At 53.1% G+C, this 13637-nt stretch overlaps 1 protein-coding gene across 3 annotated transcripts in view; it reads left to right on the plus strand.

Moving 5' to 3' along the window:
- The window catches only part of eml2 (EMAP like 2), a 118927-nt gene that overhangs the window by 87942 nt on the left and 17348 nt on the right, over nt 1–13637 (plus strand). For all 3 annotated transcript variants that reach the window (XM_038785919.1, XM_038785921.1, XM_038785922.1), the window contains 7 exons: nt 487–586; nt 4095–4249; nt 6823–6948; nt 8983–9114; nt 10279–10346; nt 12392–12480; nt 13408–13505. In XM_038785919.1, the coding sequence (XP_038641847.1) occupies nt 487–586; nt 4095–4249; nt 6823–6948; nt 8983–9114; nt 10279–10346; nt 12392–12480; nt 13408–13505 (768 nt within the window). The remainder of the gene's footprint in view (nt 1–486; nt 587–4094; nt 4250–6822; nt 6949–8982; nt 9115–10278; nt 10347–12391; nt 12481–13407; nt 13506–13637) is intronic.

A 13637-nucleotide genomic window follows, 5' to 3' on the forward strand; every position in this document is an offset into this window, starting at 1 on the left:
CTAAGCCACTCGGTTCGTGGGCAGCTAGGGATGGGTAACAAAACCTGGCCTTGCCAACAACGCCCACATCACGTGAATGACTAAGGAAAAATATTCCCTTGCCGTTGCCTGTCCTACATTTAGAACATAAAACATACAGTGCAGAAGGAGGCCATTTGGCCCATCAAGTCTGTACCGACCCACTTAAGCCCTCACTTCCACCCTATCCCCGTAACCCAATAACCCCTCCTAACCTTTTTGGTCACTAAGGGACAATTTAGCATGGCCGATCCACCTAACCTGCACGTCTTTGGACTGTGGGAGGAAACCGGAGCACCCGGAGGAAACCCACACAGACACTGGGAGAACGTGCAGACTCCGCACAGACAGGGACCCAGCGGGGAATCGAACCCGAGACCCTGGCGCTGTGAAGCAACAGTGCTGCCCACTTGTGCTACTGCGCTGCCCAATTTGCAATGATTTCTTTTTTAAAAAATTGTTTTACAGAAGCAAGAGAAACCCAAGTACCTTCTGTGTTTAACCTTTTCCGAGAACGGGGATGTGATCACTGGTGACTCGAGCGGAAACCTGATTGTCTGGGGCAAAGGTGAGGAAGTTGCTTTGATCCAGTTCTGCAATTGTTAGTGTTCCCGGACCCTCCTTTCCAATTCCAGTCCAAGGGGAAAGAAAGTCTGTTTTGTTTTTTTTCCTTTGCATTCGTATGACCTGGGCACATTGCTTTACAGCCAATGAGGGTTTAGCGTGGCATCGGAACGAGGGCGCCTCCTGACGGTGCGGCACCCCTTCCGTGCTGGCCCCGGGAGTCAGTGTTCATGCTCGGCCAAGTACCTCGGGAGGGAGGGGGGGGGGGGGGTTTCCCTGTTGCCTTCTGTGGTCCGGCTGGTCAAGAAGCTCTCCCACTCCTCACTTCCTGCCTGCCATCGGAATTTAAAGGCTGATAATTAACCTGTTTTTGGCAACGTTGCGAAAACATGGCCATCAAGTGGGACTTGAACCTGGAGCTTCTGGCATGGACGCCACAGATCCGACCCACTGCCCACAAGACCTCCGCAAGCGGCCAATCACGGCTGATGGGTTAAATTGAGGACAGCATCCATGGATTAGGTTCATGTTATCTCCCGTACAAGGGTGTTTGAAACAAAGCCTTTGATAGGGGTAGCACCGTGGTTGGCACTGCTGCCTCAGAGCACCCGGGGTTCAATTCCAGCCTGGTCCGTGTGGACTTTGCATGCTCTCCCCATGTCTGCGTGGGGTTCCTCCCACATCCAGAGGTGTGCAGGTTAGGCGGATTGGCCGTGCTAAATTGCCCCTTCGTGCCCAAAGGTGTGCGGGTTGGATGGGGTTACGGGGATAAGGGGGACTGAGGGTGCTCTTTCGGAGGGTCGGTGCAGACTCGATGGGCCGAATGGTCGTCTCCTGCACTGTAGGGATTCTATTGGTAGATGGGGTGGAACAACCTCTGGCGGGGGGGGGGGGGGGGGGGGGGGGGGGCACAGGGCCCAGGGGAATCTCCTTAAATCTACAGCTTGGTCGTTCAACAGTTGTATCTTCATATAGAAAGTAGTGGCAGATTGGGGCCCCCTCTCTTGGAAAAATCTTGTGAATAGATTGACTCATTTTCAAACTGTTGCTTTTGGTAAGATAAGGGCGGTGAAGGATTACAGTGCCAAAGTGGGCAGATGACCTTATTGACTGGCTGACTACTAAAATTAAAAACTTATAATTGGTCTTTTTTAAAAAAAAAATGATCTCCGAAGACAAAAGACATTTTTAGAACATATAGTGCAGAAGGAGGCCATTCGGCCCATCGAGTCTGCACCGATCTACTTAAGCCCTCACTTCCACCCTATCCCCGTAACCCAATAACCCCTCCTAACCTTTTTTTAAGGGCAATTTATCACGGCCAATCCACCCAACCTGCACGTCTTTGGACTGGGGAGGAAACCGGAGCACCCGGAGGAAACCCACGCAGACACGGGGAGGACGTGCAGACTCCACACAGACAGTGGCCCAAGCCGGGAATCGAACCTGGGACCCTGGCTCTGTGAAACCACAGTGCTAATCACTTGTGCTGCCCAAATATATAATTATAATTACAAAGAGGTTCAACAGGGAAGGTCTTTCCAATGAGGAATTCAGGACAAACTTATTCACTCGAGAGTGGTGAGAACATGGAACTCACCGGGGCAGCGCAGTGGGTTAGCCCTGCTGCCTCACGGCGCTGAGGTCCCGGGTTCGATCCCGGCTCTGGGTCACTGTCCGTGTGGAGTTTGCACATTCTCCCCGTGTCTGCGTGGGTTTCGTCCCCACAACCCCAAAAATCTGCAGGGTAGGTGGATTGGCCACGCTAAATTGCCCCTTAATTGGGAAAACAGATTGGGTACTCTAAATTAATTTTTAAAAAAGAACGTGGAACTCGCTCCCACATTGGGGGCGGATGACATGAGTAGTGTCGGTACGTTTAAGGGGAAGCTGGATGAACACGAAAGGGAGAAAGGACTTTGGGATGGAATGATGCATGGCACAGGCTGGTTGGGCCGAATGGTCAGGCTCCATGCTACGGCACGGGCTCAAGGGGCTGAATGGCCTACTCCTATCCCCATTTCTATCCCCAATAGTGCCGTACTGTATTCTGTCCAGGAGATGGCGTAGGATAGCTTCGAGAGCAGTAGGACTAGTCGCTGGGGGAATATCTGTACTGCGAGAGAGCTGTACACTCCCTCTAGCTCCCACGCTGTGAACTAGTCCAATAAGAGATACTGCCTCCTTTTAAGATGCTGCTTCAAATCTACCTCTTTGAGCAAACTTTGGTCATCTATTCTAACCTACTGCCCTTTTAAAATGGATGCTTTGCCAAAGTTAAGGGTGCTAAATAATACTCTTTTCATGGCTTGTGGGCATGACTGGCAAGGCCAGCATTTATTGTCCATCCCTAATTGCCCTTTCACTCCCTGGCGTGCTCGACCCTTTCAGAGGGTAGTTGCTGTGGGGTCAGGAGTCACCTGTAGGCCAGACCGCACAACGACGGCAGATTTCCTTCCCTAAAGGTGGACATTAGTGAACCATGTGTCTTTTTATTACCACAACAATAATCTTTATTAGTGTCACAAGTCGGCTTACAATAACCCTGCAATGAAGTTACTGTGAAAATCCCCTAGTCACCACACTCCAGCGCCTGTTCGGGTACACGGAGGGAGAATTCAGAATGTCCAATTCACCTAACAAGCACGTCTTTCGGGACTTGTGGGAGGAAACCGGAGTACCCGGAGGAAACCCACGCAGACACGGGGAGAACGTGCAGACTCCGCACAGACAGTGACCCCCAAGCCGGGAATCGAACCCGGGACCCCTGCCGCTGTGAAGCAACAGTGCTAACCTGTTACACACGGTCGCCGTTACTGAGACCAGCTTTCAATTCCACATTTTGTTCATCGAATTTAGATTCCACCAGTTACCCTGGTGAGATCAGAACCCGTGTCCCGCAGAGCAATAGCCTCGGGATTGCTAATCCAGTGACATTGCTGGATCAATCCCGAACAAGAGGGTCACAGATATAGGTTGAGAGGTGGTAGACTTAGAACTGAGATGAGGAGGAACTGCTTCTCGCAGAGGGTGGTGCCCCCTAGTGCGGTGGAGTCCGAATCAGTAAATGGTTTCATGAAGGATAGATATATTTCTGATTTTCTTTTAAAAACGGGTTAAAGGATATGGGGAACAGGCAGGGAGGTGGGTTTGAGACCAGGAAGAGATCAGCCAGGATCTGATTGAATGGCTGAGCAGGCTCGAGGGGCTGAATTGATGACTTCTGCTCCTAATACCTATTTTCCTATTCCTACTACACCACCATCTCCCCCTCATGCAAGTTGGTGTTGAAGTGAACTTGGGTTTATTACATTTCTCCAATTAATATTGTATCATTTCACACTGCTAACTTTAAGTAAATGTTCCTCTATTGTACATGGAAGAAGATATGCTTCCATGTACACCTTACTATCTTTACTCATTTTTCTATATCTTCTCACGTGCTTCAAAGATTTTTCTCCCCGCGTGTAATCTCCTCTGGTTTATTTTTTCCTGTTTTTTATTTCCTGTAGGGACAAACCGGATCAGGTCTGCGGTTCAAGGGGCCCACGAAGGGGGCATATTCAGCCTCTGTGTGCTGACGGACGGGATGTTGGTCTCTGGGGGAGGGAAGGATCACAAGGTCATCCTCTGGGACAGGCAGTACCACAAAGTCCAAGAAACCGAGGTGAATGGGAGAGGCGTATCGGGACGGGGGGGGACGGGGGGGCCGTGAGGTTCTCTCTTGACGATGACACAGGCGAGACCCTGCGGTGCCCACTGCGGACGAACTTCCCTCCAGAATGTGGGGCGGGATTCTCCCAGCCTGAGGCCGGGCCAGAGAATCCCCGCAACTGGGCCATGCCGCCCCGATGCCGGCAAGCGATTCTCCTTTGGCGCGTCGCGGGCCGCTGTATGCGGCCGAGCCGCCGATTCTCGGCCCGGGATGGGCCGAGCGGTCTAAAAAGGCAGAGCCACACCTGGTCGCAGCCGGCGGGAACTCTGCGCTGGGCTGGGGGGGGCGGGGGCCTCTGATGGGGGCGTGGCCTGCGATCGGGGCCCACCGATCGGCGGGCCGGCCTCTCGCTCCCCGGGCCTATTTTCTTCCGCGCCGGCCCCTGATCTCCCGTGACATGTTGTGCCGGGGCCGGCGCATTGACGGAGGCCACCGCGCATGCGCGGGTCAGCGCTGGCGCCACTGCACATGTGCAGATCCCACGGCGCACAGTACCCCCAGCGTTTCCGGCAGCGTACACACTATGCCGCCGAATGGGGGAATCTGCCCGTGGGGCCTGTTTACAACCCAACACTTTACTGTGAAGCCCCCGGTACCTTTACACGGCCTCCGGGCATCTCCAAACGCTTCCCAGCCAAGGGCCCACTTTATTGAAGCGTGGCCGCCGTTGTAATGGAAGAAAGGCGACGGGCAATTTGTGCACAGCAAGATCCCACACACCAGAAATGAGACTATCTTCTCTTTTTTTTTTTTTCTTTTGTTTTGTTTTTCTGATTTTTGATTTAAGGGGGCAATGTCGGCCCAGGCTACAGGAGAACTCTCCTCCTCCTCTTCGAAATAACACTAGGGGATCTTTTTCTTCCGCCTGGGGAGCCTTGTGTCTCATCTAAAGGCAGCACCGTTCTATAGGCTGCGAGCGCTGGGAAACGAGCAGCTAAACGCGCTGGCTATGGCACTTTGTTCCCATTCAGTTAAATCGCGCACATTAATTAAAAGTCATCCCTCACGGCGCCGAGGTCCCAGGTTCGATCCCGGCTCTGGGTCACGGTCCGTGTGGAGTTTGCACATTCTCCCCGTGTCTGCGTGGGTTTCACCCCCACAACCCAAAGATGTGCAGGGTAGGTGGATTGGCCCACGCTAAAGTGTGTGCGTGTGAGTGCACGTGCGTGTGTGTGTGTAAAAGAGTGGTTTAAGCAGAGGCATTACATTTTCTGTCAGTTTAATATAATACTGTACATAACAAGAGGGTACTTGTTAAACTTTTAAAATTACAAACCTTATCAAGGAATTTGAAATGAAATGAAAATCGCTTATTGTCACGAGTAGGCTTCAAATGAAGTTACTGTGAAAAGCCCCTAGTCGCCACATTCTGGCGCCTGTTCGGGGAGGCTGGTATGGGAATTGAACCGTGCTGCTGGCCTGCCTTGGTCTGCTTTCAAAGCCAGCGATTTAGCCCTGGGCTAAACAGCCCCTGTTTCTCACTGTTAGTTGCTAAGGGGAAGAGCAGGGGAGGGATTGGTCTGTGTGAGGGGTTAGTTTATATTTTGGGAGGGTTATGTGTGTATTTCTGTGGTATTCCTTCCTCCTTTAATATTATAAAAAGTGAAAAATTTGAAATAAAAAAACAAAGTTACGAACCTGGTATTATGGGAGAGGCGTTTTCAGAACCCCGGAGTTCAACCAACCTCTCCCTTTAATGTATTGTTGCTTTTGAAGCACACAGCTTGGTCTCCAGGTGTGGTATTACAATTATGGACATATGGTTTTTAAACACAAAACAATGTTTATTCCACAAATTCAACTTAACCTTTTAAATAAACATTGGATCATTTCACACCCCTTACTTCAAAGATAACCCCGAAAATAATACAACGCTAAATAATCCCTCAAAATGTTCCTTCAAACCTCCAAAAGACTTCACCTTTAACAACAGAAACATCAGGTTAAAGACATTACTATGATGAGTTTAAATCACCCAAATGATTCAGAGATAGTCTTTCATGGCAGAGATCACAGCAGATCCAGCTCCCTGCAAACACAGACACACCCAAGCTCTTTTCCTCAAAACTGAAAACAAAAACAGAAGCGAGCTCAGCTCAGCTCCCCCCACCCTCTGACATCACTTCAGTAATATGAGCTGCTCCATTTCTTAAAGGTACATTGCCCAAACAGCCATTTCTTAAAGGTACTGTCACATGACACCTGGTGATGATATTGGGGCTTAGACAAGGACCTTGGATATTTAAAATGACATCTAATTTTACCTGTGTTGATGCCCCGAGAGAAGTGGGGCTGGAATTGACTGCGCACTAACGTAGGGGAGTCATGGCAACTGGCATTTGAGCGGTGTGAATGATACTTGCCACTTGCCAGCCAAAGTCTGAATGTTGCCCTGGTGTTGTTGGGTTTGGGCAAAGACCTTGGTACGTCTATCGTCAGGAACAGGATTGTCAGATTCCGTGAGGGAAGAGACTGTGCCTCCAGGCGAAAACCTCGTCACACCTGTGTTTCTCTTTAAATCGCAGGTCCCGGAAGCATTTGGCCCGGTTCGAACAGTTGCAGAAGGAAAAGAGGACGGATTGTTTATTGGTACAACGAGGAACTGCATCCTCCAAGGCTCGCTGAGTGGGGTATACACTCCCATCGTACAAGTAAGAAACCTTGAGAGAAATGGTTTCCCCCCCCTGACACTTCTTCGGGTGACCTCAAAATGGCTGCCATGCGCAACCAACGTCAAACAGCAGCCCAGGTCAGGGGTTCATGAACTTTGGGTTGTGACCCCCCCCGGTGGGGTCACGGGCCAAGCAATTGTGGAGGGGGGGGGGGGGGGGTCATGGGCTCCGAGGCAGCAGTGGGGATTGTTGAGAATGGGGTTAGCGCTGCTTCATTACAGCAACGGGGACCTGGGTTCAATTCCGGCCTCGGGTCACTGTCTGTGCGGAGTCTGCACGTTCTCCCCGTGTGTGCGTGGGATTCCTCCGGATGCTCCGGTTTCCTCCCACAGTCCAAAGATGTGCAAGTTAGGTGGGTTGGCAACGACAAATTTCCCCATTGTGTCCAGGGATGTGCAGGTTAGGTGGGGTTATGAGGACGGACTTTTGGAGGGTCGGTGCAGACTCGATGGGCCGAATAGCCTCCTTCTGCACAGTAGAGCTTCTACGATTCGAAAGTTCTGGGATTTGCTGCGAGGCTCTTTTTCAAATGTGTGATTTTAATAAAAATCTTTTTTGCCCGTGGGTAAGGCCTAATCTAATGAATTAATAAGGGGGCCTGGAAAATAATAATGATCTTTATTAGTGTCACAAGTAGGCTTACATTAACACTACGATGAGGTTACTGTGAAAAGCCCTCGTCGCCACATTCCGGCGCCTGTTGGGGTACACGGAGGGAGAATTCAGACTCCGGGAATCCTGCGCTCCTCGAATTCTGGCCTCCTTGAGCATCCCTGATTTTATAATCACTCCACTATTGGCGGCAGTGCCTTCAGCTCTGAGTTCTGGAATTTCCCTAAACCTCTCCACCCCTCTCCTTCGCTGTCTTCCTCTGAAGACTCTTCTTAAAACCTACCCCCCCCCCCCCCACCGATGACCAAAAGCTGGATCAAGTACCCCCCCCTCCTGAGGCTCGGTACGCCGGGATGGCTTCCCACCGCTCGTGTTTTTGTGTAAAATAGGCTGAGGGAATAAGAGGACAAACCGTCCATTTATGCAGCCGCCAAGTGACTAACGACCCCCACCCCCCAGCCCACAAGGGTGGTAGAAGCGGAAACGTTGAATGATTTTAAAAGGAAATTGAATTGGAAGCTTGAGGGAAATAAACTTGCAGGGTTACGGGGATAGAGCGGGGGCAAGGGGGCTGACTGGATTGATCTACGGAGGGGGGCGGGAGGGGGCACACACTCGATAAACTTAACGGTTTCCTTGGGCGGCACCCTGGGTTAGCACCGCTGCCTCACAGCTCCAGGGACCCGGGGTCAATTCCGGCCTCGGGCGACCGTCTGTGCGGAGTCTGCACCTTCTCCCCGTGTCTGCGTGGGTTTCCTCCGGGTGCTCCGGTTTCCTCCCACAGTCCTAAAATGTGCAGGTTAGGTAGATTGGCCGTGCTAAATTGCCCCTTGGTGTCCAAAAGGTTCGGTTGGGTTACAGGGATAGGGTGGAAGCGTGGGCTTGAGTAGGGAGCTCTTTCAGTGGATCGGTGCAGAACTCGATGGGCCGAATGGCCTTCTGCTGCACTGTTGATTCTATGATTCTAGTGCCTCTGACTTGATATAAATACAAATTGTTGTGTTTTTATTTGGCTACCCTGGCCATGTGGGTGGGTGGGTGGGGGGGGGGGGGGGGGGAGGGGGGCGTAATGGGAGTGGAGGGAGGAGGGTGGGGAAGGAGGAGGTGGCCCGGAGTGAGTGTAGTAAATGTCTAGTCACCATGACTCCGGCATTGGGAGAGCTCGTGGGCCAAACGTGGTGGACCCTCTAATTTTTTTTTCCCCCAATTCATCCTTTTTGCCTGTTGGGTAAAGAGGGGCAAAGCCGTTAACTTGACAGAGAAACCTTGCTCCGGGCTCTTTGAACAGAGGCTGAATGGACAGTAGCGAGAGTGAACGGGGTTCGGGCTGCATTGGATGGCCAGGTGCCCTCTGACCCCAGCTGACTTCCAACGATGTTTTGTTTCCTGTTTTCTGCGCAGGGCCACACCGATGAGTTGTGGGGGCTAGCTGCACACCCAAGCGAGGACAGGTTTGTGACGTGTGGACAGGATAAACTGATCCATTGCTGGGACCCCACCTCCCACCAGCCCATCTGGAGCAAGACCCTGGATGTAAGTCGGCGGGGATGCGAGCTCGGTAACTTTGCTTCTTCAGCAGGAGGCAGGGGCGCGTTCAGACGCCTTTGCTAGGCAGCCACTCGCCACCCCCGACTCGGAAATACATCGGCCGTTCCTTCACTAGCCGCCGGGGGAGGGGGGGGAGCCAAAATCCTCGCCAACAGCAAGGTGTGTGTGCCCGCACCTCGGGGGGGGGGGGGGGGGGGGGGGGGGGGGCTGCAGCGGTTCAAGATGGCGACTCGCGCACCACCTTCTCGAGGGGCGATTGGAGATGGGCAACAAATGCTGGGCCTGTAGCCAGAGATGGCCACACGGTGGCATGGTGGTTAGCATAAATGCTTCACAGCTCCAGGGTCCCAGGTTCGATTCCCGGCTTGGGTCACTGTCTGTGCGGAGTCTGCACGTCCTCCCCGTGTGTGCGTGGGTTTCCTCCGGGTGCTCCGGTTTCCTCCCACAGTCCAAAGATGTGCGGGTTAGGTGGATTGGCCATGCTAAATTGCCCGTAGTGTCCTAAAAAGTAAAAGGGGGTTGTTGGGTTACGGGTATAGGGTGGATACGTGGGTTTGAGTAGGGTGATCATTGTTCGGCACAACATTGAGGCCGAAGGGCCTGTTCTGTGCTGTACTGTTCTATGCCCTTGGAGAGGTGGGGGGGGGGGGATTTAAAAGATGCCCCAACCTCTCATTTGAAGACCGCCGTCTAAATCTTCTCAACTCAAAGAAGAAAATCAGTCAGGATCCCATCGCGTTGCTGTCTGTGGGAGCTTGCTGTGCGCACGTTGACAATTGAGATGGGACAGATTTTTCCGGTTTCTCGGGGAGCCAAGGCAGCGGAAGGAGAAAGGGGGAATTGAGAAGATCGGCCCTGAGTGTATTGAGTGGTGGAGCAGGCTCGAGGGGCCGAATGGTCTACCGCTGCTCCGATTTCTGCTGTTGGACCTTGCACGATGGAGCACAACCCAACACCGAAAGAATGGCTCGATGCCAACAGGTGGTGGTTGTCTCTACAAAAGTGAGCTGGGTGATTCTAAAGAAACGTACACCGTGTTAGCTTTTCTGTCTTTCAAGGCCTTCGCGTCCTGTAGCTGATTTTTAAAAGATGACCTGGTTCGTCCCTTTTCAGGGTTCACGGTACATTTTGTTTTTTGTTTCCTGCTAGGATCCAGCTCTATCTGTTGGGTTCCATCCCAGTGGCTCTGTTATCGCTGTGGGAATGCATTCTGCAAGGTAAGACCATGTCCCGGACAATTGCTAATCAGGGCACACCGAATCTGGTTCAGCTCAGTGGGCTGGATGGCTGGTTCATGATGGAGAGCGAGGCCAGCAGCGCGGGTTCAATCCCTATACCGGCTGAGGTTATCCATGAAGGCCCCACCTGCTCAACCTTGACCCTTGCCTGAGGTTTGGTGACCCTCCGGTTAAATCACCACCAGTCAGCTCTTCCCCCTCCCCCCTCGAAGGGGAAAGCAGCCTCTGGTCATCTGGGATGTAATGGACTGTTGGCACATTCCGGACATAATGGGTGGGGTTCTCCGACCCCCTGTCGGGTCAGAGAATCCCCGGGGTGGGGCGGCGTGAATCCCAGCCCCGGGGGGTTGGCCTGGTCCGCAATCGGGGCCCACCGATCTGCGGGTGGGCCTGTGCTTTGGGGGCACTTTTTCCTACCGCGCTGGCCTCTGTAGGGCTCCACCATGGCCGGCGTGGATAAGAACCCACCTGCGCATGCGCAGCAAACACACCGGCCGATCTGCGCATGCGCGGAACCATGCCGGCTGGTCTGCGCATGCGCCAACTCGCGCCGGCCCTTCGGCGCCGGTTGGCACAGCACCAACCCTTCCGCCGCCGGCCTAGCTTCCGGCGTTTCCGTACCTTCGTGTCGACCCGACGCCGGAGTGGTTCGCGCCGATCTTGGCGCCGCCGACGGGCCATCCAGTCAGTTGCAGGAGAATCCCGCCCAAGGTGCTTTGATGCATGTACGTCTTGTCAAGGTGCAATGAGTGACAATGGGGGAGGGGGAACTGAAAGCAAAAAGGGAACCAAAATTAAGTGGAAAAACTAAGTGCAAAATGATAAATAAAGCTTAATTTATGGGCTGAGTGTTGCTGGATAGTCCAGGATTTATCGTCCATCCTTAATTCCCCTTGAGGGCGGAGAGCCGCCATCTTGAATTGCTGTGCTCTGTGTGGTGTGGGTACGCCCACCGTGCTGTAGCTTTCCGTAGCATTTTCATGGAACTGAGTAGCTTGTTAGGGCAGTTAAAGAGTTGAGATAAACTCAATTACAACTCGAGAGAGATGGTTGGTAATACAAAGGCTTTAATTAGCAGAGAACCAGACAGCTACCGAGAAGCGTGCTCACTGCACACGGCCCACTGGACATTACCTTATATATGGCTCCCTGTTGGGGGAGGGGGGGTGGAGCCGGAGGCGGAGTCCCCCAGGGTTCCAAACCCGGTCTTAAAGGCATCATTACATTAAAGGTGCAGTAACCATTCATCACGAGTCAACCACGTCGCTGTGGGGTCTGGAGTCACGTGTAGGCCAGACCGGGTAAGGGCGGCAGATTTCCTTCCCTAAAGGGGGGCATTAGTGAACTGGATGGGTTTTAACCACGATCGATGATCGTTGCCACGGTCGCCGTTACGGACACCAGCTTTCAATCCCAGATTTTTATCAATTGGATTTAAGTTCCACCAGTTGCTGGGGTGGGATTCGAACCCGTGTCCCCATAACGTTAGCCTGGGCGTCTAGATTACTAATTCCCCCCCCCCGACCAATTTCTTTGGAAACCTGTTCTACTGTCTCCTTGCGTGACTCGATGTCAAATTTTGTTTGATGGGAAGATGGTGGCACAGTGTTAATGTCACTGGGCTAGTAATCCGGAGAGTCTCGGGCTGATGCTCGGGGGGGGGTGTGGAGATATGGGTTCAAGTCCCATGAAACTATCATCGATTGTTGTAAAAACCCATCTGGTTCACTAATGCCCCCCTTTTAGGGAAGGAAATCTGCCGTCCTTACCCGGTCAGGCCTACACGTGACTCCTGACCCCACAGCGATGGGGTTGGCTCTGAAACGGCCCCCCCTCTGAAACGGCCGAGTGAGATGCTGAGTTTGAGGGGCAATTGGGGATGGGCATCAAATGCTGAGCCCGGCCCAGCGACGTCCACATCCCACTAAAGAATAATGAACCTCTGTGAAGGGGTTGATGCTCTGCTCGGTCAAAGTGCTCTGTGGGCGGCCGTATCGACTGTGACTGTCTCTCGTCTCTGGCAGGTGGATGGTCTTTGACGCAGAAACCAAGGATCCCATCGCCGTGCACACCGACGGCAACGAGAAATTCTCGGTGATGAGGTATTCTCCAGGTAGGTCAGTCCTCGTGGGGAAGCGCGTGATTTGAGCTGCGGTTGGCCAGCGTACGGTGAGATGGCAGGGCCCCAGGCGAAGGATTCCATTGCTGACCGGTTGAGAATCCCCTTTCGTCCTCCCCACGGGGCCATGGCCCCGGCCTTCGGGTCAGCGCCGATGATGGACGCCCTTTTACGGAATTTCAGCGGGCCGTCTGCCCCCTCCGTGTGACGGTAGCTGCCGTCTTCACGTACGTTGAGTGGGCGGGTTTGTGGCTTATAAGATGCGTAGTTGTTGGGGGGGGGGATAGTTTGGTTAGTCTGGTTGGCGCGGTGGGGGGTCAAGGGTCAGTTGTGGTGTTCAGTTCAGTTAAACTGGCCGGGTCAGGACAGATATTAACCATCGGAGCATCTGCAGCTAAGTGCGGCCTCGATGTGGTCCCAACTCTCTGGCACAGAGCTCCGCGCTGGGATATTTAGATGCAGTGAAAACACAATCTAAACGCAGGTCGATGTTCGCAATGCCCCCCCCCCCCCCCCCCCCCCACCCCCCCCCCCCCCCCCCCCCCCACCCCCCCCCCCCCCCCCCCCCCCCCCCCCCCCCCCCCCCCCCAACAAAGAGGCGGACAATCTGCCTGCCATCCTTCTCCCCTTGTGACAGGACACTCCCTCACTCCTGGTCTCCGCTGAATATATCCAGCTTTCCTGTCCTCTGCAGGTTGTTTTGCTTTGGGCTTGAGGTTGCGTGTGACAAGATTTGTAATGAAGTCTTTGTCCAGAGCCCCTTTCTACGCCTCCTTTAGCCAAGATGCAATTTCTCACTGGCGTGAGTGACGTGTCAGTCGCCCGATTAGTGCTGCACTGTCCAGTTTGTAGTGAGGCTCTTGTCTACTTGTCTATTTAACCAGATCGCCGAGGCCTTAATTTACTTTTTCATGCATGCAGATGGCAACTTCCTGGCCATTGGATCTCACGATAACTACGTTTACATCTACGCAGTGGCAGAGAACGGCAGGAAGTATAATCGAGTGGGGAGATGTTCGGTAAGCAGAATAGTGGTCAACTCGCCCGCCCCCGTGGTTAATAGCTAACGTGTTCATTGTTTGAAAATTGTGTGGGGAGGATACCTTCCCAACTTCCTCCTGCGCTACTATCTGACTGCTGCTACGGTCACG

Source organism: Scyliorhinus canicula, chromosome 27, assembly GCF_902713615.1.
Source record: "Scyliorhinus canicula chromosome 27, sScyCan1.1, whole genome shotgun sequence".
NCBI classification, from domain to species: domain Eukaryota; kingdom Metazoa; phylum Chordata; class Chondrichthyes; order Carcharhiniformes; family Scyliorhinidae; genus Scyliorhinus; species Scyliorhinus canicula.